Source organism: Eretmochelys imbricata, chromosome 9 (genome assembly GCF_965152235.1).
Source record: "Eretmochelys imbricata isolate rEreImb1 chromosome 9, rEreImb1.hap1, whole genome shotgun sequence".
Taxonomy (NCBI): Eukaryota; Metazoa; Chordata; order Testudines; family Cheloniidae; genus Eretmochelys; species Eretmochelys imbricata.
In genome coordinates this window covers 55,002,314-55,030,027 of record NC_135580.1, presented here as the reverse complement: position 1 = coordinate 55,030,027, position 27,714 = coordinate 55,002,314, and the positions used below count along the sequence as shown (strand labels likewise).

Below are 27,714 nucleotides of genomic sequence, written 5' to 3'. Positions count from 1 at the left end.
AGTATAGTTGGATAGATTAACAATATTGCTGGGTGGATTGAGGGAACCATTGCTGTGGCCCCTTGTAGCATGTAGTAGTTTAGAAAGTTTAGTGTCCTTTTTCTTTTGTAGAGAAGCAAAGTGTGCGTTGTAAATTGCTTGTCTAGTTTTAGTAAAATCCAGCCATGAGGAAGTTTGTGTGGAAGGTTGGTTTTTTATGAGAGTATCCATTTTTGAGAGCTCATTCTTAATCTTTCCCTGTTTGCTGTAGAGGATGTTGATCAGGTGATTCCGCAGTTTCTTTGAGAGCGTGTGGCACAAGCTGTCATCATAGTCTGTGTGGTATGTAGATTGTAATGGATTTTTTACCTTCAGTCCTTTTGGTACGATGTCCATCTGTTTGCATTTGGAAAGGAAGATGATGTCTGTCTGTATCTGTACAAGTTTTTTCATGCAGTTGATAGATTTCCACTCCATACGGCTAAATGCAGTGCCTTGCATAATGACAGGTTTCAGAGTAACAGCCGTGTTAGTCTGTCTTTGCAAAAAGAAAAGGAGTACTTGTGGCACCTTAGAGACTAACCAATTTATTTGAGCATGAGCTTTCGTGAGCTACAGCTCACTTCATCGGATGCATACCGTGGAAACTGCAGTAGACATTATATACACACAGAGACCATGAAACAATACCCCCTCCCACCCCACTGTCCTGCTGGTAATAGCTTATCTAAAGTGATCATCAAGGTGGGCCATTTCCAGCATAAATCCAGATTTTCTCATCCCCCCACCCCCATACACACATAAACTCACTCTCCTGCTGGTAATAGCGCATCCAAAGTGACCACTCTCCCTACAATGTGCATGGTAATCAAGGTGGGTCATTTCCAGCACAAATCCAGGCTTTCTCACCCCCCCCCCCCCAGGGGAACACACACACACACACACACACACACAAACTCACTCTCCTGCTGGCAATAGCTCATCCAAACTGACCACTCTCCAAGTTTAAATCCAAGTTTAACCCGTTGCCAACTGTGCCCACATATCTATTCAGGGGACACCATCACAGGGCCTAATAACATCAGCCACACTATCAGAGGCTCGTTCACCTGCACATCCACCAATGTGATATATGCCATCATGTGCAAGCAATGCCCCTCTACCATGTACATTGGTCAAACTGGACAGTCTCTACGTAAAAGAATAAATGGACACAAATCAGATGTCAAGAATTATAACATTCATAAACCAGTCGGAGAACACTTCAATCTCTCTGGTCACGCAATCACTGACATGAAGGTCACTATCTTACAACAAAAAAACTTCAAATCCAGACTCCAGCAAGAAACTGCTGAATTGGAATTCATTTGCAAATTGGATACTATTAATTTAGGCTTAAATAGAGACTGGGAGTGGCTAAGTCATTATGCAAGGTAGCCTATTTCCCCTTCCTTTTTCCTGCCCCCCCCCCACCCGAGACGTTCTGGTTAAACTTGGATTTAAACTTGGAGAGTGGTCAGTTTGGATGAGCTATTGCCAGCAGGAGAGTGAGTTTGTGTGTGTGTGTGTGTTCCCCCGGGGGAGGGGGGGTGAGAAAGCCTGGATCTGTGCTGGAAATGACCCACCTCGATTACCATGCACATTGTAGGGAGAGTGGTCACTTTGGATGAGCTATTACCAGCAGGAGAGTGAGTTTATGTGTGTATGGGGGTGGGGGGGTGAGAAAACCTGGATTTATGCTGGAAATGGCGCACATTGTAGGGAGAGTGGTCACTTTGGATAAGCTATTACCAGGAGGAGATTGAGTTTGTGTGTGTGGTTTTTGGAGGGGGGTGAGGGGGTGAGAGAACCTGGATTTGTGCAGGAAATGGCCCACCTTGATTATCATACACATTGTGAAGAGAGTGGTCACTTTGGATGGGCTATTACTAGCAGGAGAGTGAATTTGTGGGGGGGGGGGGGCGGAGGGTGAGAAAACCTGGATTTGTGCTGGAAATGGCCCAACTTGATGATCACTTTAGATAAGCTATTACCAGCAGGACAGTGGGGTGGGAGGGGGTATTGTTTCATGGTCTCTGTGTGTATATAATGTCTACTGCAGTTTCCACGGTATGCATCCGATGAAGTGAGCTGTAGCTCACGAAAGCTCATGCTCAAATAAATTGGTTAGTATCTAAGGTGCCACAAGTACTCCTTTTCTTTTTAGAACTTTCTTAACTCTGATGTGTGAAAAGAAATAGAACTGAGCTCACCCCCCTAAAGCTGTAAAAGCTTTACATAGCTGACCAGAGGGAAAAAAGAATATAAATATATTTTTGTCACTAATGTGACGAATGGCTCTGAATGCACACAGAAAACATATCTGTTGAGGGTGCTATTTTTGCAGTCACTTTTAAGAGAAGAACCACACTTTAAACAGCCTTTTATGTATTGTATGTATTTTCAAATACTTCCTGTTCATCTTCCTTTTCCACGCTATTGTGTAGGCATTGGAAGACATACATAATGTTTTCCTTCCTAAATACTGTGAATTTGATTTATTTTGTTTATTTCATAGCTATAACATTAATTTTATGTGGCTTACTATGTATGTGAATGTTTTTTAACAATTTATTACATCTCAATAAACACAGTCCTTGGCTCTAAATTCAAGGGATTTTAAGAGGTATTATCTCCTGATTGTTTTCCAGTTCAAACTATGAAATATGGATAGTACAGTAAAAATGAAAGTGGCAATCTAGTTGATAGCACTAGAGGAAGACAAACTGGAGAGTATAGAAAGTGGCTGTCGTGCATCGTTGTCAGTTTCACTTTAGTCTTTAAACCTGACCATTACAATAGTGATATCTCTCTGGTGTGGCCTCGTGCTGTTGTCCCTAATGCTGAGCCAGATGCAGTTTTCTGCTGATTTAACAAATTTGTGCCTCGAAGAATCATAGAATATTAGGGTTGGAAGAGACCTCAGGAGGTCATCTAGTCCAATTCCCTGCTCAAAGCAGGACCAACACCAACTGAATCATCCCAGCCAAGGCTTTGTCAAGCCGGACCTTAAAAACCTAAGGATGGAGATTCCACCACCTCCCTAGGTAACCCATTCCAGAGTTTTACCACCCTCCTAGTGAAATAGTGTTTCCTAATATCCAACCTAGACCTCCCCCACTGCAACTTGAGACCATTGCTCCTTGTTCTGTCATCTTCCACCACTGAGAGCAGCCAAGCTCCATCCTCTTTGGAACCCCCGTTCAGGTAGTTGAAAGCTATCAAATCCCACCCCACTCTTCTCTTCTGCAGACTAAATAACTCCAGTTCCCTCAGCCTCTCCTCGTAAGTCATGTGCCGCAGCCCCCTAATCATTTTTGTTGCCTTCCGCTGGACTCTCTCCAATTTGTCCACATCCCTTCTGTAGTGGGGGACCAAAACAGGACGCAATACTGCAGGTGTGGCCTCACCAGTGCCGAATAGAGGGAAATAATCACGCCCCTCGATCTGTGGGCAATGCTTCTAGTCATACAGCCCAATATGCCTTGTTGGTAACGAGGGCACACTGCTGACTCTCCTCCAGCTTCTCGTCCACTGTAATCTCCAGGTCCTTTTCTCCAGAACTGCTGCTCAGCCAGTCAGTCCTCAGCCTGTAGCGGTTCATGGGATTCTTCCTTCCCAAGTGCAGGACTCTGCGTTTGTCCTCGTTGAACCTCATCAGATTTCTTTTGGCCCAATCCTCCAATTCGTCTAAGTCACTTTGGACCCTATCCCTACCCTCCAGCATATCTACTTCTCCCCCCAGTTTAGTGTCATCTGTGAACTTGCTGAGGGTGCAATTAGTCCCATCATCCAGATCATTGATAAAGATGTTGAACAAAACCGGCCCCAGGACTGACCCCAGGGGTACTCTACTTGATACCGGCTGCCAATTAGACATCTAGCCGTTGATCACTACACATTGAGCCTGACAATCTAGCCAGTTTCCTATCCACCTTATAGTCCATTCATCCAGTCCATACTTTTTTAACTTGCTGACTGGAATACTGTGCTAAACTCAAGATACATCACATCACTGCTTTCCCCATATCCATAGAGCCAGTTATCTCATCATAGAAGACAATCAGGTTGGTCAGGCATGACTTGCCCTTGGTGAATCCACGTTGACTGTTCCTGATCACCTTCCTCTCCTCCAAGTGCTTCAAAATGGATTCCTCAGACTTAGAACCATGCCCCTCTGGCGTGCCTCCCACCCCCTTTTTTCCTGGCACTACTGGTTGAATGAGCACATGGTTCTTCATGTCATGTAACAACTTTCCAGATCTTTGCCTCCTATCGTCCTCCCTACCCTCACTTCCCAAGTTTCAACTGGATAGGGGGATAAATTCCTAGTAGTTCAGGGAAGTAATAACTACTGATACTCTGAGCACACTACTTGGCCAAGCTAACGAGGAGCCCTGTGGCTAATAAGATCCTTATTCTTCAACAAACTAGTCTGGATTTTAGAGAACAGAAAAGTACTTTAAACACATCTTAATGGGGAAAAAACATACATTTTAAGAAGATAATTATGTTGAAAAGGGTTATGAATCAACTGTGTCCTTGAAGAAAACATTAAAGGTTGGATATAGTAATTAGAGCAACTGAGTTAAAAGCAAAGTATTTTTTAAATGAGCAGACCCCAAACAACCAAATCCTGCTAATGACCAATGTTGTATACAGTCCTAAACTGTATTTTTTTCCCACGAACTTCAGTTTGGCTGCTCACATCCCTCTTCAATGAAGGTAATCAACTATTAGAAAACGGATTCCCAGTCCACATGTAGAACGTGTTTAAGGTATTTCAGTAATGGCTGTGTCCAAACAAAATCTTTGGCATGTTTGGATATATTTAAAAAAACTGTAGGTGAACAAGTTTTGATTTTATGATTATATATTGGTCTGGGATGTTAGCTTCTTAGATAAAGGCCATCGCTCTTCCTTATGGCCTTGTGAAAGGCGATCTTATGAGCAAACACCAATGCAATAATTAACATTTTACTAATATTTGTACAGCAGCTATAGGATAGAAATTTTCAAAAGCAATCCACATCGGACTAATTTTGCATCCATTGAAAACAACGGTAAGGTTCAGGCAATATTGAGGGCTTTAAATTTCCCACCCATATCTATAATTTTATATACACACACCTATACTAGCCCTTTAGGACAATTCGTATACGTCTTTGTTTGAAACATGTATCACTATTTTTAAAGTAGCAATATTTTTAAAGGTACTGAGTTCTTGGTTTAGAGCATACAGCTTGTTGTGTCAAACATACATGCAAAGTTTATTGATTTCAGTGTGACTGCACAGGATGTGAGAGCATAATTTTATTCATTATATCTAGAGCAAGAGCAAATTGAGAGTTTTTTGCATGCTTGTATGTGCATCCCAGTTTCATAATGCATCCCCCATTCCTGCTTTATATTAAGAGAAAAACTGCAGTGAGTAATTGCTCATTCTTACTGTCCTGTGTTCTGGCTTGATGAAGAAGATTAAAGAGGCTCTGTCAACTAGATACCAAAATCTGCCTTTCTTAAGTAAAGTAATTCTCTTGTAATATCCATTGATACTGATGCCTCCTTTTTAGGGTGGGAATCCTTCATATCCATCATCTGCCCAGAACAGAAACCAAACAAACATTTTGATCTTATTGCCACCTACTTATAAATATTTATCAGGTTTCTACCTTAAACAGCTGCTGAAAATGATGGGCACTTCCTGAACTACTATTTGGATCCTTCCATTATCTTCTCTCCACCAGAAGAGGCTACAGAGCCACTCCATGACTTGCCAGAGGATTTCCTCACTGCTGCTCTAGTAAAAGTTCATATTAAATTTGTAATAGGTTTCTGAGAGAAATGAAATTGAAATCTGCATTTGTAATGTATTTTAACCCATTTTGCTGACTGTAACAGGTGATATGTGCATTTGTATCAAACTCTTAAAGTCACATTTCAAATAAAAAAAGTTCCTAAAAAATTAGGGTGTTGTGTGAGATTTTACAATCCTTTCTAGAAAAGAGAAGATTGGGGTCCTAAATAGGTTGCTATTGTCCCTTTAAAGAATTTTCCAGTAGCATAATCCTACATATTATAAAACTGCAATTGTTGTAACATCTTCCATGAATAAGTCATTGTATCCCAGTGACACAAACATGATAGACACTGTTGCCCTACACCCCCAATGCATAAGGACACAGGGGAGAATGGTCCCTGCCTAGAAGAGCTTACAGCCTAAGAAATATATTGCATTTAGACCTAGTTTATCCCTTTTCTAAAAATCTTACTTGAAAGAAAACACCTGGTATATACATTTTTGAATGTATATATTTTCAGACTTAATTAGTTGAATATGCCTTGAATTTCATAATCTTAATTTAACATCAAGAAAAATAGTATTTGAAATCAGATAAAGAAGAACAAACGTCTATTTAGATTAATTTCCTGGGTTTCTCCCCAAATTTTGAGCTGGTAACGTGAGTCAATACTGGAACAACTCATTTGAAATAGGCTGCAGGAAATTATACCTTGTTCTCCCCTTGTCTCTGAATATTATTGCTTCCATCAGGAAGTGTTGGAACAGTTGCAGCCTGGTGCTAATTTCTGAGTACATAGGAAGTCTTTATGATTTCTATGGCACTTTTGCTGCACTTTTTTAATGTTAAAAAGGTTATGATTTCCATGGTTATTTTCCATCTCATTTTAACTTCCTTCATTCACATATAAAGGCAAACTTCCAGTAAACTACTTTCCCTGCAGTATTTTCATATGTAAAAACAAATGTTAGCTATTGTTACTTTCCTGTGTTGTAGGTCTGGTAGACTAAAAGCAATTGAAATGAGAAAATACACAGGGGCAGAAACAATAGGCACTTGATAATGATTTTGCTGAAGCGTGTTAATAGTTAACTTTATAGCCTTGATAATCTGAATCTCTTCCAGGTGACCGAGTGCAATGGCGTTTAGCTTCCTGCATTTGTCAATGTGAAAATATGCATTTGCTTCCTCATCATTGTCATGCTGCAGCCACGCAATTAAGTGGTTTTGCTTCCTGAGTCAAACAGCAACCATCTCTTGCCAAAAGTGTATCAAAAAGCTTATAACTGGCTCTCCTTCAATCAGTTAATCTCTGCTTTTTATTTTTTGTTAAAAGATATTGGGTGTCTCATTTACAGTTCTGTTCCTGTGGACTGATATTTTTTGCAATGCATATAGTGTAGGGGTTTTTTTTATTGATTTTAGTAATCTGACTACAGGAAGAGAATCTGTCTGAAAAGCTAGTATTGAAATAAGAAAGGTCACAGTATGTGCTGAGGTTACACAAAGTGGATTTTAAAGTGGGAGTACTAGTGTGGAGAGGAGCATTACCTGGTGTCAACCTGGAATCTGTTTTATACTGACAACATGTAATCCCTTGAAAATAGGGGTTTATAATGGGAAAGATGGATTATTATGTAGAGAATATTGTGTAAATTATAGCAAGTTTCAGAAAAGCGATTGAACTGTGTCTTCGGAGGAACGAGCACTTGCTGTATAGCCCATTGTTCCAGTAGTAGCTCTGAGGCAGTTTGGTCTAATGGACTGAACACAAGTATTGGAGAAAGGAACTCCTGAGTTCTAATTCTTAACTGTCACTTATTTGCTAAGTGGCCTTGGGCAAGTTACTTAGCCCCTGTTTCCCATCTGTTCCCATTTGTTCCATCCCAACAAACAACCCATTTGTTCCATCCCAAACAAAAATAATAATACCTACATACCACAGTGGGGTGTTGCAAGCATAGGTTAGTGTTTGTAGAGCATTTTGAGGGTGGAAAGCATTACATCTTTAACTGGAGTATTGTGTCCAGTTCTGTGTGCCACATTTCAGGAAAGATGTGGACAAATTGGAGAAAGTCCAGAGAAGAGAAACAAAAATTATTATAAAGGTCTAGAAAACATGACCTATGAGGGAAGATTGAAAATATTGGGTTTGTTTAATCTGGAAAAGAGAAGACTCAGAGGGGACATGATAACAGTTTTCAAGTACATAAAAGGTTGTTACAAGGAGGAGGGAGCAGAATTGTTGTTCTTAACCTCTGAGGAAAGGACAAGAAGCAATGGGCTTAAATTGCAGCAATGGAGGTTTAGGTTGGACATTAGGAAAAACTTCCTAACTGTCAGGGTGGTTAAGCACTGAAATAAATTTCCCAGGGAGGTTGTGGAATCTCCATAATTGGAGATTTTTAAGAGCAGGTTAGACCAACACCTGTCAGGAATGGTCTAGATAATACTTAGTCCTGCCATGAGTGCAGGGCACTGGGCTAGAGGACCTCTCGAGGTCCCTTCCAGGCCTATGATTCTATGATGAGTTCTTAGTACTGGTTCAAAGGTCTAGTTCTACAGAGTTTCACTCCTTATCAGAGGGAGGGTTTAGGAAAACAACATTTTACTTTGTCTGAAAAATTGTGGTCATGATAATTTGAATAACACATGTCCCTGTCTTTATTTTTTGCCCCCACAAAATAAATCATCTAGAGCAAAGCGTCTTTGTCTAGTTATTTGCTCCCTGTACCATCCATACCCTTTGAATTACTGATGAATGCTGCAAGATTTTCTTCTACGTAGCTAAAAATTCTGTATGCTGCAAAGTTACAAGATCCATTTCATTTGTTGAAGCCAGTAAAACATTTAGCTCAAATATTGAACAACTTTTGTAGATTTAGAGAACCAAAAGGGGAATATAGTATGTGGTCCCTGTATGTCTAGCAACATATTTCCCACTTCCACAAACACAGATATTGAGATCAGATTTTCCACAAATTCTGAATGCATGAAAGATTTTTCCATTCCTTCCTTCCCCACCTCCCTTTGCTCCCTGCTTTCTAGACATTTGATTGTTTTCTGAAGGAATACAACTACAATAATGTGTCCTCACTTCTCTCTGGGGCTAAAGAGAATTCTAATTTTAAAAAAGAAAAATGTACTCTTCTGTAAAAGTAATCCATAGTGATCACTATTTAACACAATAAGGGGGAATTGAGCCATTTTATTAGTCCCTATCCAGTTTCTGTTCAATAACTCAAACTATATCTGCCAGCTAATAGCTCAATTGTATAGATTACTCAATTATTTCAAGAGATTTCAATCTGCTTGAAAATGTTCGTGTGCCAATTTCTTTGGCATTTTTGAAGTAATATAAAATTACAGTTTTTGGCTAATAATGTCTACGTTGCTGGTAGGCAAGTGGGCTTTTTTAGATGAAGCATTGTCATAACATATGTTTTCTCATTTCCCAATCCATCTTCCCTTCCTTCTTCAACTCTAGGCCTCTCAATGGATCACCCTCAGCTCTCTTCCTTCACATTGAAGAGTCCACAGAGCTTGAACCCCACATTTCAGGTGAATTTGAACCCAGCTGGCCAGGGTTCATCTCCTCTTCTGAGTCCTGTCCTGAGTGATGCTGGCAATGCCCGGGTAGAAGAGGAAGAGGAAGTAAAACGCAAGGTAAGGCAATGGCACTACAGAGAACCTAAGCAATGAGTGAGGAGCGTGTACTGATTTAGCATGGATTCCGATGCAATTCTCTGTATATTTTTCATTACTATTAACGATATTCTTTGTGCTAATACGAACTTAGTGTTAGTGTTTGCAAGCTCCTACATCGAAAATTCAGTGGGAGTATGTTGACCCTTGGATCCCAGAGTCTCATGCATTAGAACCTCATGACAGGATAGTCCTCCTCGTTGCTGTTATTGGAGTCATGTGTGTGTGTTGTTAAGCACAGCATAATCCTTGTCTATGCACAGTGTTGTTGTATTTAACATTGTCAACTGATTGGACTGTCCTTGTCTACACTGAAAGTTTAACATCATGTTAGTTAAAAATTTGTTCTAACCCGATTTAATTTCCCAGGGTGGACAATGCCACAGAGCTAAAATCTGTTCACCTACAGGGCACGCAGCAAAAACTACTTAGGCTTTATCAGAAGGTGAGGTTAGAGTGCGGAGCTTTCAGTTATTTTTGAGGGTTGGTGAGTGGACTGTTTTTGACTCTGTATCAGCTAATAATTACTTTGTTATATGTCTTTTTAAATATTGACCTGCGCTCAGTTCTATGACAGGCATATCATATATAAAAGGAAATAATAAAACAATCGTGACGTGTGTGTGTATGTGTATTATAGTGGCACTCAGTCTTTTTCCATTTCTGTCACATGTACCTCATTTTTCAAAAGTGTAATATCTCAGCAATTCCCTTTGTATTGAAACTCATTTATAAAAGTTTTTAAGCCTTGGGGTGAATTTTTGTTGCTAATTGATTTTAGTATAGTCAACTTCTGAGAGTTCTAAAGCTTCAGTTTCCTCTTGAAAATAATTTCTTAAAATGAAACTCATCTTAAGTTTCATGGTAAATTTTTACAGGCTATTTATGAATACCTGGAAGATGGAGACTTACAATGGGAATACTAATATAAATGTGTTGGTGCTGATAGGTGCTGCTGTAATTTTATAGAAATATCAGGGCATGAATGTGTCACTTAAGTTTTTATATGCTAAGAATTGTCTTGTATTTTAAAATCATAGTTCCATTTACTAAAATTAAATCATTGCACAAGTACAGGTAAGTCTTCTCCAGCATTTCTCTAAATTACAAAACTCTTGTCCTGAGTCTGAAAATGTTCAGTAGCCCTTAGTTTCTCATTGCTTTCATGTGGCACCATGTGCTTGCAGAACTGCAGTGTTAACTCTTTTTTGGCACTTGCACTGGGTTTCAGGAAAGGGAAAGAGGCTCAGTGGTGGGGAAAGAACAATAGGATTTGAGAGGGAAAATAGAAATAGCGCTGTAGTTGGCACCTGACAGACAATTTAAAAGATGTCATTACCATGCCTGCTCTGCAGTGTAAAGGGCATTAGGTGAGGGTTGGTACACTATTTAGAGTAATAAATACCTTTTTCCTTCTTATAAATATTTATTTTTAAAAGAATAATGAAATGTTAAAGACTCTTCAAAGGGAGCATTCAGAGACGTGTAAAGGTTAGAAAATAAATTCAAAAAGATGCTAAAGTGGAGCAACTCCTCCCCTCCCCCCCCGATTCTAAGTTCTTCAGGGCAGAGACCATCTTTTTGTTTTATGTTCATACAGCACCTAGCACGACGTTTGGAGCTACTACAATACAAATAATGATAGAGTTAGAGGAGACAGAAGAAAGTTGAATAACTTTGATCTTGTCAATAATGAGGAGAGCCAGTCCATGCATGAGGGAGGGCAACAACAATAGTCAGAGCCTTAATTACCTGGTTTACAGGAGGAAATGTGGGTCTGAGTGGACGTTGTAAATCTAAGGCCTGGTCTATACTACAGAGTTAGGTCGTAGGAAGCCGCCTATGTAGCCCTGTTAATGTATGTGTCTACACTACCGGGTCCTTTATGCAGACCTAAGTCACCTCTAATATCCACTTCTGTAATCCACTTCTGCAAGAGGCATAGCACTTAATTCAATTTTCATGGGTTGACAGCGAGGTAGTGCAGACACAGTGTTGTGTAATGCGAGTGCTCATCTGTGACTGCTCTGGAGATCAGTCTCAACTCTTTTGCACTGCAGCCAGATACACAGGAAACAGCCCCTCCTCTGCTAAAGCCCTGGAAATTTTTGATTTCCCATTTCCTGTTTGATCAGCATTGGGAGCATGCCAGCTTGAGCACAGGTGATCATGGTGACTACACGCCCAAACATGCTCCAGCTTGGTCTGCACAGGAGGTGGTGGATCTCATCGCTGTGTGGGGAGAAGAGTCTGTGCAGGCAGAGCTCCAATCCAGCAGAAGAAATGCTGACATCTGTGCAAAAATAGCTCATGGAATGGGAGAGAAGGGCTAGACAAGGGACACATAGCAATGACTTGTGAAAATAAAAGAACTTCGCCAAGTGTACCAGAAGGCACGGGAGGCGAACAGTTGTTCTGGTGCTAAACCCCACACATGCCGGTTCTATAATGAGCTGCATGAGATTCTTGGGGGTGACACTACCAGTACCCCCACAAGCAACGTGGACACCTCACGGATGTGAGTGTCTAGGAACAACAGGGAGGACAATATGGTGGATGAGGAAGAGGAGGAGGAGGAGAATGGGAGCAGGCACGTGGTGGATCCATTCTCCCCAAGAGCCATGAAATATTTTTAACCCTGGAGCCCTGTGGGTCGCAGGATATCACAGTGACCAACTGTGATGCCGGGGAAGGCACCTCTGGTGAGTTCACAGTTATAATCAAAGTCCAATTAAACTTTAGCAGGCACACACATTCGGTGGTATTGCATGTTTACTGTGAAGAAAAAGTAAGCTGCTTTGGTTTTCTGCTTACAAGAGGCCGCTCCCGCTATGCAGAGGGTGGTCCCCGGAAAAGACTGTTTATGTGGACTGGGATAGCCTGGGAATCCTCCATTGATATCTCTCGGAAACTTTCATGGAGGTACTCTACAGTCCTTTGCATAAAGTTTTTGGGCAGGGAAGTCTTATTTCTTCCACCATGGTAGGACACTTTCCCATGCAACCCCTGAATTAATTCTGCTGGCATCATTGCAGTACACAGCATAGCAGCATAAGGACCAGGTCTATTCCAGGACACTTGCAACATCATCTTCCTTTCCACCTCAGTTACCCTCAGGAGACTGATATCACATAGGGTCACCTAGAGGAAACAGGAGAATTTCTCATTAAAAGTGATTTTACCGGAAAAGAGCATGTAGACCAACCCCCCACCACCCCATTCCGGATTGCCAAACCACGTGGCCACTAATGTGCCTTTACTGTGGTCGGCATGGGTCAGCAAGTTTTTTAAGTGGCTAATGGGGACTGGGGCCCCACATGTGAGATTCTGCAATTTGGGAGTGAAAATGTCTCTCTTCCCCCCCCCCAACCCTTCCCCCCGCCCCTTCATAAACAGCTTCCCATGGTTCTATGGGGAGGGGCAATTGTTTGACTAGCTACCTCTGTTCCTGTCATGAGCCTTCCATAAACTTCATTAAAAGTGCGGTCACCCATGACCTGGGGGTGGGAGCTACTCCCCATGGCTGGAACAGCAAAACGGTGCAGTGAATGGTTACAGATTCTGATTGTTATGGCTTGCACCTAGTGTAAGGGGGGCGGGGAGGAATTATGAAAACGGCCTTGCTATGGAAACATTTTATGCATGTAAAATGGTCCCTTTCTTTTTTCCCATGACTGACAGCTGGAAATGCATCCTTCAGCATGTCATCAACACCTGAAAGCAGACTTTAGCTGATTAGAAGGAGGAGAAAGAGAACACGGGAGGACATGTTCACCGAGATAACGAACGCCTCTGGGACAGCTGACCCAGAGCTGAGAGCTTGGAGGATTTCACTGTCTGAGAAGTTAGACATGGACATGGAGAGCAGAAAAGCTTCCCATGAGCATGTGTGTGGCACAAGATGAGATGCTTCAGATTATGAGGGACCAATCAGACATGTTGAGGCATCTGGTTGAACTGCAGGAACAGAAGCAGGAGGGTAGAGTCCCTCTGCAGACCCTGGTGGACAGCCAGCCAGTCAACATCGCCTGGTGCAGAATCACCCTCCCCAAAGCGTTCCACGAGGCATGGGAGAAAAGTCCATTATCCCTTTCACTTAACGCAGGGGGTGGGTACAAGGAACAGAAGGTGCCCCTTCACAGAGCTTTGATGTTGACTAGAATGCGGTGCTGTGTTACACAGCTGAAAATATTTCTCCCGTTCCAACTTTACAACCCCTTTCCCCAAGGCTAACTTTTTTTTTCTGTTCTCCCTCTTTACTTATGTTTGTTAAATAAAGTAAATGGATTTGAGAAATAAATGTTCTTTATTGAGTGGAAGCTGTAGGCTTGGGTGGGGGTGGTGGCTTTAAAAGGCAAGTGAAGCTTTGGGAAAGCACAATGCAGACAAGAAGCTCACATTACTGTGACTCATTGTTGAAACGGCTTTCAAAGCCTTGCAGATACGTAGCACCTGGGCTTTTCTTATCGACTTGGTGTCTGGCTGCTTAAAAATGGCTGCCATGCGATCTGTCTCAACTGCGCACCCCTGTGGAAAATTTCCCCCTTTTTCTCCCCACAGATATTGTGGAGCACACAGCAGGCAGCTATAACCATGGGGATGTTCTCTTCACTAAGATCCAACATTGTTAGTAAACTTCTTCAGTGCCCTTTTAAATTACCAAAGGCACATTCAACCACCATTCTGCACTTGCTGAGCCTATAGTGAACTGTTCCTTACTGTTGTCCAGACAGCCAGTGTATGGCTTCATGAGCCATGGGAGCAAGGGATAGGCTGGGTCCCCCAGGATAACTATAGGCATCTCAACGTCATCAATGTTCAGTTTGTGGTCTGGAAAGAAAGTCCCGGATTGCAGCTTTTTGAACAGACCTGAGTTCCTAAAGATGCACGTGTCATGAACCTTTCCCAACCATCCTACGTTGATGCTGGTGAAACGCCCCCTGTGATCCACCAGCACTTGTAACACCATTGAGAAGTATCCCTTTTGGTTTATGTACTCTTTGGCAAGGTGGTCTGGTGCCAAGATGGGGATATGCATGTCACCTATCGCCCCAACGCAATTAAGGAACCTCATTGCAGCAAAACCATCCACTATGTCCTGCACATTTCCCAGACACAGTACCCTTCATAGCAGAAGTTGATTAATGGCCCTGCACATTTGGAGCACAGCAGCTCACACAGTTGATTTACCTACCCCAAATTGATTCCCCACTGACCGGTAACTGTCTGGTGTTGCAAGCTTCCAAATAGCGATCACCACTTGCTTCTCCACTGTTAGAGGAGCTCTCATTTTTGTGTTGCTGAACTGCAGGGCAGGGGAAAGCTCTTCACAAAGTTCCTGGAAGGTGGCTTTCTGCATTCAAAAGTTCTGCAGCCACTGTTTGTCATCCCATACCTGCAAAACGATGTGGTCCCCCCAATCAGTGCTTGTTTCATGGGACCAGAAACAGTGCTCAACAGAGTGCAGCTGCACTGTGACTGCCAGCAGCAACTGTGAATTGTTTTTTTTTCAATGGCTTGCAGCAGGGCTGCTTGTAGGGCATTGCTATGTTCCACATAGCGGACCTACTTCGCCTCTGGAAATAATGCAGGAGAAGACGCGAGGTGTTTGAGATGCTCACAGCAAGAGTGCACAACTGAGCAGGTTCCATTCTTCTGGGGTTATGGCGTACACACGGCAATTTTAAGATGCGAAAACCACTGGATTGTTTGCCATTGATTCGAGGGAGGGAGGACAGTGCATTATGGGATACTGATGCAATATTCCCATTCTCCCCTGCGACAATGTTTTGGTCCCATGAGGCATTGCACAAACTTCCCAAAGCACACTGTGGCAAATTACACTTTGGGATAGCTACCCACGATGCACTGCTTTGTGCATTGATGCAGGCACTGCTAGTGACACACTCAGTCGAGACAATGAGCATGATGTGACCATGCCCAATTGACTTAATTAATTCGGAGGCTTGAGGTCAAATCAGATCAAGTCAACTTAATTTGGTAGTGTAGACAAGCCCTAAGACAAAAGGAAAGAAGGGAATGAGTGTCACATTTATCATGCTAATAAGGTGCTTCCAAAGATCATTCACTTTTAAAATATTTTCTGGGAAAGAATCCCCAATCTCCTTCCCCATCCGTTTCCTCCCTGAAAAAATTTAGCATGTTGTTTTTTCCTCTCTCTGAACTTCTTTCCTCCTCAGTTGGATTCTGATTTGGCTGCTGCTCAGGTAAAGATAGTGATATATAGGCCAGCCTATGAGTGGTATGTACATGCATCAATCAACTGACTGACCTCTTCGACAGATAGTGGCCTCTCTACCTGCCCTGTATGATTAAGCACAAAGCAGAGCCTAAAAAGAATAGCATCTCTTATATATATAACCCTGTCTAAAAGCCTGTTTGATTTATTTCTTCCACTTCTTGGGTCCCAGTTTGTGTTCAAATAATTGAAATCTCTCATTAATACCATTATGTTGCTTTTGCAAAGCTTTTTAATTTTTGCTGACTTTTCTATTGCTCCTTCTGATGAAGCATCTTATAGCAAGCTCCTCTGTCAACTTATTTCCTTTATTGCATTTAATCTCAAAATAAAATAATTCTACCTCATCCAGAGTGGTCTCACCAATCTCCTTATTTCACTGCTTCCTTCCTTTACATATAAGTTACTTATCCTGTCCTGCCCCTTCTCATCTGAACAATATATCTTTCAGTATTAACAATGTTGTTGCTGTCCAAGTATGTCTCTTCCTTGCATTCATTTATCATCCTCCAAATTAGTGCTGGCATATAATAATTTTGGAAGGCACCTGCACTACCCGCCTACATCTTTCCTCCTTCCCTGACATCTCCATCTCTATTCTTCCTTCACTTCTCCTTTCCAAACCACCCTCTTCCCCACACATGCTCAGTTTTCCTTTCTTACTCACTTACCCCAGGTTCTTCTGTCTTTCCATTGAGACCACAGCAGGCTTGAAAACCCTCCTTGTATGGCTGGGGGTGGAGAGGGGTGGGGAGAATTGCAAAGGAGAGAAAAAAGAAAAGGAGTACTTGTGGCACCTTAGAGACTAACCAATTTATTTGAGCATAAGCTTTCGTGAGCTACAGCTCACTTCATCGGATGCATACTGTGGAAAATACAGAAGATGTTTTTATACACACAAACCATGAAAAAATGGGTGTTTATCACTACAAAAGGTTTTCTCTCCCCCCACCCCACTCTCCTGCTGGTAATAGCTTGTGTAAAGTGATCACTCTCCTTACAATGTGTATGATAATCAAGGTGGGCCATTTCCAGTACAAATCCAGGTTTTCTCCCCCCCCTCCCCCACAAACCCACTCTCTTGTTGGTAATAGCTTATCTAAAGTGATCACTTTCCTTACAATGTGTATGATCATCAAGGTGGGCCATTTCCAGCACAAAAGGGGGTGGGAAAAAACCTGTATTTGTGCTGGAAATGGCCCACCTTGATTATCATACACATTGTAAGGAGAGTGATCACTTTACACAAGCTATTACCAGCAGGAGAGTGGGGTGGGGGGAGAGAAAACCTTTTGTAGTGATAAACACCCATTTTTTCATGGTTTGTGTGTATAAAAACATCTTCTGTATTTTCCACAGTATGCATCCGATGAAGTGAGCTGTAGCTCACGAAAGCTTATGCTCAAATAAATTGGTTAGTCTCTAAGGTGCCACAAGTACTCCTTTTCTTTTTGCGAATACAGACTAACACGGCTGTTACTCTGAAAGGAGAGAAAGGAGCCTGGAGGCCCAAAGAACCTCCCGTAGGTAGGTGGGTGGCCAAGATGGGACTTGCAGCAGCCTGTAGATGAGGTAAGTGGCCGCTGCTGGGAGACCAGCATTGAGAGAAGCGGAGCAGAGCTGTCTGGTCAGCCAGGCTCGAGGGACCTGCTGTGCAGAAGCTCACAGCACAGCAGTACCATTGGTGCAGAGGTCAAAGGCAGCTGTTCCATCTGGTACTCCTTTTGTCACTGCCTTTGTCACCTACGCTGAATGCATTGCTGACATCACACGACCATTCCTAGGAGCACCCTGTGCATAGTTTGCATGTCCCTAAGTGGATCTCAGCTCACAATAGTCACTTTGACTTTTTCTGCTTTGACAAATCTATGACTTTTCCTAAAATTTACTCCTATAAACTTAGAGCCCTAATTGTGTTCTGTGATATACTGAGCACTCACAGTAACTATGGCAGTGATGAGTAGATGTAAACACCTCTAGCACAATATTTACTTGTAATTTAAAGAGCGGAATAATGAAGATGACTGGATTGTACAAAATGGCATCTTGTTTCTCTTAGCAGAAATTATTCTAGCAATGTATAAGGAATTAGTAAGGCCACATTTGAAATGTGATGTATTGTTCAACCTGTTTATAAATAGAATATTTTTAGAAATGAAAAAAAGTACAACAAAAGGGAGTCAGAAAGTTAAAGGAACTATGAGATCTCTGTTGTTCAGAGAGGTTAGAGAAACTATGGTGTACTGTGGAAAGACTGTTTATGAGAGGGAGCCCTACTGAGGTTTTACTGTTTTTTGACGGGAATAGAAAATTGATAAAATAAGATTCTTTAGGTTAATGTCAGGTAAAATTATGCAAGATGATTATAGGTGTCTAAAGTAAAGCTACCAAAGGACCAGATCCTGATGCCTTATTCACGTTGACTAGTTTCTTATTCCGCAAGTGATCCCATTGAAGTTTAATGGGATGACTCCTGGAGGAAAGCACTCCTGAACTGGAGTAAGGGTATTAGAAATTACAAGAATTTGAGAATTTCTTTACATCAGTAGGAGTCAAGAGCTTTGCTAATTAGTGTCACCTTTGAGTAAATGAAAGCAGAGTGATTCGGAAGCTGACAAAACACTGATGCTGTTGTATTAGAAACACAAGTCGTACTTAAATTTATTACAGAATCGTTTAAAATCTGTCAAAGCTGAAAAAATACCTTTCCCACTTTTGTAAAGTGCTTTGAGATTTTGGAATGAAAAGCGCTATCTAAGTGTAAGTGGTATTGTTATCTAATTTAGTTTAGAGGTTTCTTTTAGACTCAAAAAATACTTTACAACAAATTTGTTTGTTTGAGAAATCCAACACTGATCTGGCTACCAGTGCTCTGGAAATGAAACATTCCATTTTCGGAGCAGGAGGTAACAGTTTTGCCAAAGTAACATTGCTTGAATTCTCCCCAGAGAGATACAGTAACTGGTTGAAAGTGAGTTCATGATTAAACATAAGAAATGTAATATATGTATGTTTGTTTAATTCTAATTGGTAGTTTTCTTTTCTTTCAGCAATGTCCAACAGACAAGGTGTATTTCATAGCAAAGGAGATTCTTGCTACTGAACGGACATATGTGAAAGACCTAGAAGTTATTACAGTAGTAAGAATGTTAAACTTTCTTTAATGTTCTTGTTCCTCAGACCAGGTTTTTAACCATTAACTTGAAAAAATAGAAATTCTTCTTTGAGTGCTGTCCCTGTGGGTGCTCCACTTCAGGTGTCGGTGCATCCTGGCACCGTCCATTGGAGATTTATGGTAGCAGTGTCCGTGTGGGTCGCATGTGCGCAGTAGGCATCTTGCTGTGCCATTGGTGCCGTGTCTAGCGCGTGCATGACCTGAGCCATCCAGTTCCTTCTCAGCCATCCTCTGCTGAAGACTGAGCTCAGGGGCACTGTTCATCACTCTCGCCAAACTTTTAAAAATAGCAGTTTAAGTAGTTAGTCTTTCTAATAGTTGTAATTAGAGTTAGTGATAGTTTTAGTAAAACAAAAAAAAAGTTTATGTTCCCAGTTTACCCTCCCCGTAGTTTCCCCACACCGAAGTCAGTTAACCGTTAAGATGCCTGACTCCCCAGGCTTTAAGCAATGTGGCTCTTGCCGCAAAGCAGTGCCTGTTTTGGACGGACACTGTGTGTGTGTCCGAAGTCTTCAGGAGGCGCATATCCTGCAAAAGTGCACCCACTGCAGTAATCAGAAAGTGAGAGCCGTGCGTGACTGAAATCTCTGCTTGAAAATGATACTGATGGAGAAATCTCTCCAACCAGAGACAGACCAACAGACCTCCTCTCCAGGCACCCCCCGCCCATCCCCCTGCAGGGACAGGAGACATACCTCCTTCTAAAAGACTGAGGAAGAGGGTGCAGGCGTCTATGCAGAGAGCACCGCAGAAACATAGGTGGTCTCCTGCCAGGTCACTAATGACACATGCTCAAGTGAGCACCTACGATGCTCCAGGCACCACCGAGTCCCGAGCGAAGGAGACAGAGTCAAGGCACAGACAGCGAGGTGTCTCCTCCACAGCACCGAATTCACCCATAAGAGACTCGGTACCAAGCATCTCCTCAGGCACCATGCCCCCCACACCTCCTCCCCACAGCACCAACATCGCAGTCGGCACTGGTTGAGAAAACCAAGTCGGCACTGACCGTGCCAACTAAACCAACACAACAACTGATGGCAACGGTGTCATCATCGATAAGAGTGCCCTGATGGTACCGATATCAGAATCATCACAGAATCTACTGCAACAGAGTGACTTAACTGTCTCATAGGCACCGCCGTCCCCACTATTCGGTACTGATGGCTCTCCTGTAAGTTATAGAGGAGATCGCCATACTGCTCATGACACAGTACACTTGTCCAGTGAAGATGATGATGATGTGCAGGAACCATTCACTTTCTCACTGTACCACTCATCACCGAAAGACCACTGACCATCCTGGAGCCAGATGGGACCCAAATACTCTTAAAACCATTCGGTTCAACCATGATTCGGACTGCAGTGGATGTATCCACTGATGGCCTTCCCAATGCAATGGACACATTGGGAACCCTGGGCAACTTACTGGGGCCCCCACTCCAGGCCATCCATAGCGCATAGAGGCAAGCTGAGGTCTAATCCCAAGTCTCCCACCCCACAGGCAAGTGAGGATCAGGATGTTGGGGTTAACACAGAAACAGGCACTGATCAGGAAGCGACATCTCCTGCTCACAATTCTTCCTCCTGCCTGGATGAGGTAATCATGCCACCACCACCTACCTTGGCAGATGACTTCAAACAGTTTCAGGAACAGTTTAAGCAAGTCGACCAAAGCCAGGACATCCCATTGGAGGAAGTGCAGACAAACCAGCACAAGTTGGTACAAATGTTACAACCTTCATCTACTTCCAAAATTGCATCATTGATGGGCAGAGCAATTTTGGAACCAGCAGAAACAGTCTGGCAGACACTGGCCGCAATTTCTCCGACATGCAAAAGAGCAGATAGAAAGTGATATGTGGGTGGACTTACTTTTCTTGCTCCTACCTCCCAACTCCTTGGTAGTTGATGCCGCTAATCAGTGTGGCAAACAACAACAGTTTAGATCGATCCCATAAGATAAAGAACCACAAAAGGCTCAACATCTTCGGGCGAAAAATTTACTCCTCAGCGACATTACAGTTCCAAATCACCAACTATTTGGCCTTGCTGGCTAAATAAAATTATGATAATTATGGGAAACTTAGCTTGTTCTCAGTGGAGCTCCCCAAGCAGAAACAATCACAATTTCAGGCCATTGTAAATGAGGGTCAACTCATAGCTAAAACAGCCCTCCAAGTGTCTTTGGACATCATGGCCAGGGCAGCCAGAACCATGGCCACGGCTGTAGTTATGCACCGGGTATCCTGGCTACAATCCTCTGGCATACCTAAAGAACTCCAATCCAAGGTCAAGGACCTACCTTTCGACCGAGAGAAACTATTTTTGGCCAAGATGGACGAGGTGCTCCACTCAGTGAAAGATTCTCGAGCCACTCTTTGCAATTTGGGGATCTACACTCCGCCTGCGAAGAGAAGATGATGCCAGCCTTATAAATGGAACACGGATTCCTCTTTCAAGCGACAGCAACAGAGGCAATTCAAGAATCAAAGACAATGCCTACGTTTGCAGGGACGGAGAATACCTCAATCTCAACCACTGACTTCTCAAACAGTTCCACTCAAACAACAATTTTGAAGTTTTGGTTGAGGGTGTGGATGACCTCCCTCACCAGGCAGTGCTTATACCAGATCCGTCCCCATGCTTTGGTCACCAGCTTTACCCATTCCACCACATCTGGGTGTTAATAACCATGGACCAATGGGTGTTTTAGAGATCGTAGGATTGGATATACCATCTCCTTTACCTCCCGACCATCTTCAGGGAACCTTCTCACAAGCACCTGTTGTGGCAAGAAGTCAATCATTTTCTACAACTAGGTGCCATGGAATGAGTACCTTAACAGTACGGGGGAAGGGATTCTACTCCCAGTACTCCTTGACCCAGAATAAGAACGGGGCAAGGAGACCTATCTTGGATCTCAGGAAGCTCAACAAGTTTGTACGCATTCAAAAGTTCAAGATGATCACATTGGCACGATACTTCCAGCACTGCAAAAGGGAGACTTGTTTTCAGCCTTCGACTTCCAAGATACGTATTTTAACATTGCCATACACCCTGCTCACAGGAAATTTCTGTGATTCTCAGTAGGACACAAACATTTCCAGTACATAGTACTACCATTCGGCTTATCTACTGCACCAAGAGTTTTCTCCAAAACCCTAGCAGTAGTAGCGGCACATCTACACAAACAGGGAATTATGATCTTTCCTTACCTGGATGATTGCCTTCTCAAAGGCCCAACTCAACAAGAAGCACTGGGCACAGTCCAGACGACAGTAGCACTCTTCAGGGATCTAGGGCTACAGATAACTGAAAGAAAATTCAATCTAATTCCTGTTCAGCAATTGGACTTCATTGGGGTGCATCTCAATGCCATAGAAGCCAAGGCATCCCTGCCTCAGTGTTTGAGGTACAACATGCAGGACTACATATGCCCTGCCTACAGGGCTGGTTACGCTCTGTCATAAATATAGAGGAAAGAGTAACATAAAATCCCTCCTTGGCAGCTGTACTGAATTGCCTTACCTGTAAGGGGTTAAACAGTTCAAATAACCTAGTTGGCACCTAACCAGAAGGACCAATGAGGAAAGAAGATACTTTCAAGTCTGGGGGGGAAGGATTTGTTTGTTTGTTCTCTTTGTTGTTCCCTCTCTGGACGGAGAGAGAAGCCAAGCAGGTACAGCATATCCTGAAAATATACCTGGAATAATCCATCTAAAATCACAGAAATTGTAAGTAAGGCAAGGAAATGCATCAGGTTATCTTTTGTTTTAGCTTGTGAATTTTTCCTATGTACAGAGGTAGTTTTATTCCTGTTTTTGTAACTGTGAAGCTGAGCCTAGAGGGGAATCCTCTGTGTTTTAAATCTTTTTCTTACCCTGTAAAGTTCCCTTCCATTATGATTTTGCAGGTGTGATTCTTTTACTTTTTTCTTTATAATAGAGTTCTTCTTTTAAGAATCTGATTGATTTTTAGTGTCCTGAAGAAAAGGGTCTGGTCTGTGCTCACATTACTCAGGCAATTGGTTGTATATTATTCTCAAGCCTCCCCAGGAAAGGGAGTGAAAGGGCTTGGGGGGATATTTTGCGAGGATAGGGATTCCAAGTGACCCTGCCCTGAATTTTTGTGTAAATTATTTGGTGGTGGCAACAATACCATCCAAGGACAAGGAAAGGAATTTGTGCCTTGGGGAAGTTTTAACCTAAGATGGTAGAATATTAGCTTAGGGGGGTCTTTCAGAGTGTGGGGGAACCCTGACAAACTCCGTATACATACCCAGCAAGCACAGACTGCACAAACGACTTACAGTACCACCCCGTATCCTGGACTCTTTACACTAGTGGACAAGACCAGCAAATGTATGCATGGACATCCTGTTCCAACAGGAACCCACATCAATAGTAATCATGACAGATGCTTCGCTGATAGGCTGGGGCACCCACATGCATCAGCACATGGTTCCAGGCAAATGGTCTTTTGCAGAGTCTCAGCTACACATCAAAATACTAGAGCTATGCATGGTCCACAGTGCCAGCAGACACTTCCTGCCTCACATAAACGACGAATCAATTCGCATAATGACTGACAACATTGCCTGCATGTTTTACATCAGTTGCCAAGGGGGTCATCAATCTCATTCATTATGCACCGAAACCATGAAACTGTGGAACTGGTGCATACACCACAACATAAACATTTCAACATCCTACCTTCCTGGCTGTCAGAACACGAAGGCAGTGGTGAGCTGGAGCTGATTCACACCGGTTCGCTAGAACCGGTCGTTAAATTTAGAAGCCCTTTTAGAACAGCTGATTCGCGGGAAGCCGGGGGAGAGGGGCATGGAGAAGCGGAGCGGTGTGTTCAGGGGAGGAGGCGGAACAGAGGTGAGGTGAGCTGGGGCCAGGCTTGGGGTGGGGAGCTGCCAGTGGGTGCTCTGCACCCACCAATTTTCCCCGTGGGTGCTCCAGCCCCGGACCACCCAGGGAGTCAGCACCTAAGACGCCACTTTTGATATGATCAGTCGGGGAGCAGCCGCTCCCCCTGCTCCCCCCCAGATATGCTTCCCCGCCCCTAGGAGCCAGAGGGACCTGTCGGATGCTTCCTAGGAGCTGCCCCAGGTAAACACCGCTGGGACTCCACACCTTGCCCCCCGGCAGGTGCCTCTGGCTCTTGGGGGAGGGGTGGGCACCCACTACGATGGCCCAAGAGACCCTCCTGCCCGGTTCTGGGGGCAGTCAGGGGACAGGGAAAGAGTGGATGGGACAGGGGTCCTCGGGGGTGGAGGTGGGCAACGACCCCCTCATGGGGTGAGGAGGGAACCCGTTGTTAAGATTTTGTCAGCTCATCACTGCACGAAGGTAGACACGCTCAGCAGATACTTCTCTTGAGACCACAAATGGGAAATGAACGAAGGAGTCCTGCTATCCATATTCTGCCAGTGGGGCATTCCCCTCATTGACCTGTTCGCATCGCCAACAAACCACAAATGTGCAATGTTCTGCTCGAGAGCAGGAATGGGACCACAGTCACTGGGGGACGCCTTCCTCATCAAATGGGATGTACAACTCATGTACATGTTCCCACCGATTCCCCTAATATCATGTGTGGTACACAAGATATGCCTAGACAAGGCCAAGGTCATCTTCAGAGTCCTGGTGTAGTCCAGGCAAGCATGGTAGGGATATGGCGCACATGGCGATATGTGCCCCTGATGCACATGGCGATATGTGCCCCACAAGCTCTCCCTTGCCAAATGGACCCACTGACTCAGAACAACGGTTGCACTCTTCACCCAAATCTGGAGAAACTCCATCTACAAATGTGGTTCCTGCATGGTTCCATTATGGCGAACTAGCCTGCTCGGAACAAGTCAAACATGTATTACTAAACAGCAGGAAAGCGACCACGTGTAATACTTACCTTCAAAAATGGAAGAGATTCTCCTCCTGGTGTCAAGAAAAACACATACCGGCCTCCACAACACTGCTACCATTAGAGCTGGAATACCTGCTGGAGCTGAAATGCTCGGGTTTAGCAACAAGCTCAAAGGAAGTCCACCTTGCGGCCATTAGAGCATTCCATCATAAGATTGATGGGACCTCAGTCTTCGCTCACCCCATCATAAACGCTTCCTCAGGGGTCTCCAGAACATTTACCCAGAGGTTTGCCAACCTACTCCGGCCTGGGACCTCAGTCTGGTATTGAAAGGACTCACCAGAACACCATTTGAGCCACCTGTTCCCTCCTACACTTGGTCACTATTGCTTCTGCCAGAAGGATGAGTGAGATAGGGGTTCTCATGGCCGATCCTCCTTACACAATATTCTTCAAAGACAAGGTCATGCTACGTCCGCACCCAAATTTTCTACCAAAGGTAACATCATCCTTTCATATGAACCAACCAATCCATCTTCCTACGTTCTATCCCAAGCCTCATGAGACTCCAGCAGAGACTGTCTTGCATACATTGGACATCAGGGGGCCATTAGCGTTTTACTTGGAAAGGACCAAACCTTTCCAGAAATCTCCTAGACTCTTTTCATTTCTACTACCAAGTGTTTGAAAGGCTGTGCAATATCCACTCACTGTCTAAATGAATCTCTACATGCATTCAACATTTGCTGTCATATTCGGAATGCGGACTCTTCTACCCACATCAGAGTGCATTCCACAGGATCAGTTTCAACCTCTATAGCGTTTCTAAACAATGTTCCAATACTAGAGATTTGTAGGGTGGCCACTTGGACCTCTGTCCACACGTTCACTGAGCCCTATGCAATCACACAAGATTCCAGGGCTGATGCCATAGCTGGCCTAAGCATACTTACCTCTACGACTCAAATGAACCTGAAGTTCCTCCTGCCTTCCGAGGGGCACTGCTTTACAGTCACCTGAATTGGAGCACCCACAGCACTCAAAGAAGAAGAGAGGGTTACTCACCTTGTGCAGTAACTGAGGTTCTTCAAAATGTGTGTCCCCGTGGGTGCTCCATTACCCACCCTCCTCACCTCTACTTTGGAGTTCGTCGCTAGGACTCTGTAATAGAGAAGGAAATGGAGGGCTTGGGTTGTGAGCATGCTAGATGCGGCACCAACGGCACCACATGATGCCTACTGCGCACGCACAAACTGTGAGGACACTGCTACCGTAAGTCTCCGGTTGATGGTGCCAAGACGCATCGATATCTGAAGTGGAGCACCCACAGGGACACACATCTCGAAGAAATTCAGTTACTGCACAAGGTAACTGTTTGGGAGTCACCTACAGTGGAGCATCCATAGGGACACTACCCGAAGACAAAGAAGAAGTTACTCACTTTGTGCAGTAACGATGGTTCTTTGAGATGTTTGTCTCCATGGGTGCTCCACATCCTACCCTCCTACCCTCTACTTTGGAGTTTCGCTAATAAACACTGTGGTAGCGAAGGTACTGAGAGGGAAATGCCTGCGCATGTTAGCTGGCCTCATGGTGGGTGAGGCAATGCACATGTGTAGATGGGACGGACTGCTATTGAAATTCTCTGATCGGCAGCGTGGGGATGCATGCACACCTACAGTGAAGCACCCATAGGGGGGACATATCTCAAAGAACCATCATTACTGCACAATGTGAGTAACTTCCTCTTCTTTCACCTGAGAAATTCTAAACTGTACATAAGATAACTGAAATACCTGGCTCCTCAAAGACATAAGGTATGTTCCCTTCCTCCCTGTGAAAACACTGAGAACTAAAGATATTAAGAAAAAATATTTAATACAAAGCAAAATGTCTCCAACTGCTGAATAACTCAGTTTACTGTTACAAGCTTTACAAAAGAACCATTACATTAGTGCTGAAATAAAAGCAGTTATACAACACTGGTTGTGGGAAAGTTACCTAGGGAGGTGGTAGAATCTCCTTCCTTAGAAGTTTTTAAGGTCAGGCTTGACAAAGCCCTGGCTGGGATGATTTAATTGGGGATTGGTCCTGCTTTGAGCAGGGGGTTGGACTAGATGACCTCTTGAGGTCCCTTCCAACCCTGATATTCTATGATTCTATGAAAGTTCCAGAATCACATAATTTACTATGGTTGTAGAATGGTCTATCTGCATCTTGCCACTGGAACATGGAATATGCCTATGGCTGGGGCCAAATGACTTGCTTCAAGTTTTTGAAGCTTGACGAGGAGAGAAATTGCATCTTTCTTTATATTCTCTAGATGATCTCTTCCCTAGATGTTTCCCCTTCCCTCCTGCTCTGTCTCTCCCCGTATCTTCAGGAGCTAAAATTCAGATTGTCTGTTAATAACATTTGACAAATGATCATTATTTATATTTTCTCCTGCAGTGGTTCCGCAGTGCAGTCATCAAGGAGAACGCCATGCCTGAAGGTCTGATGACACTGCTCTTCTCTAACATAGATCCAATCTATGAGTTTCACCGAAGTTTCCTGAAAGAAATGGAGCAAAGGCTAGCACTCTGGTAAGAATTAATAGAGCCGTATGCTCAGGCGAAGGCTGTAGATGATCCTTCAAATCTGTACAATTTGGCACTTCTGAAACTGTGTAAAAGGAATAAATGAAGAGGTGTTTTTAAAAATATAAATTATGGCAGGGAAAAAACTACAGCTGGAATACTCTTAAAAGGCCACAGTTTCATGCATTGTCCCCACAATCCCTCAGATTTGTACATGTAAATTATATAATGGCATGCCTGACCACACTTTTTGTGTGTAGTTATGTACTCAGCACGCACAGATGTGAGTTTTTTGTA

General features: G+C 43.4%; 1 protein-coding gene across 19 annotated transcripts in view; it reads left to right on the top strand.

Moving 5' to 3' along the window:
- The window catches only part of FARP2 (FERM, ARH/RhoGEF and pleckstrin domain protein 2), a 235,941-nt gene that overhangs the window by 177,257 nt on the left and 30,970 nt on the right, over positions 1–27,714 (top strand). For 15 of the 19 annotated variants that reach the window (XR_013347034.1, XR_013347033.1, XR_013347035.1 and 12 more), the window contains 3 exons: positions 9,307–9,485; positions 18,834–18,923; positions 27,290–27,423. Coding sequence is in view for 13 of the 19 variants with exons in the window: in XM_077825588.1 (XP_077681714.1) it covers positions 9,307–9,485; positions 18,834–18,923; positions 27,290–27,423 (403 nt within the window). In the remaining 6 variants the exon portion in view is untranslated. Of the gene's footprint in view, positions 1–9,306; positions 9,486–11,584; positions 13,815–18,833; positions 18,924–27,289; positions 27,424–27,714 lie in introns of those variants that run through there. The other 4 variants (XR_013347038.1, XM_077825600.1, XM_077825599.1 and 1 more) reach the window with 4 other exon arrangements.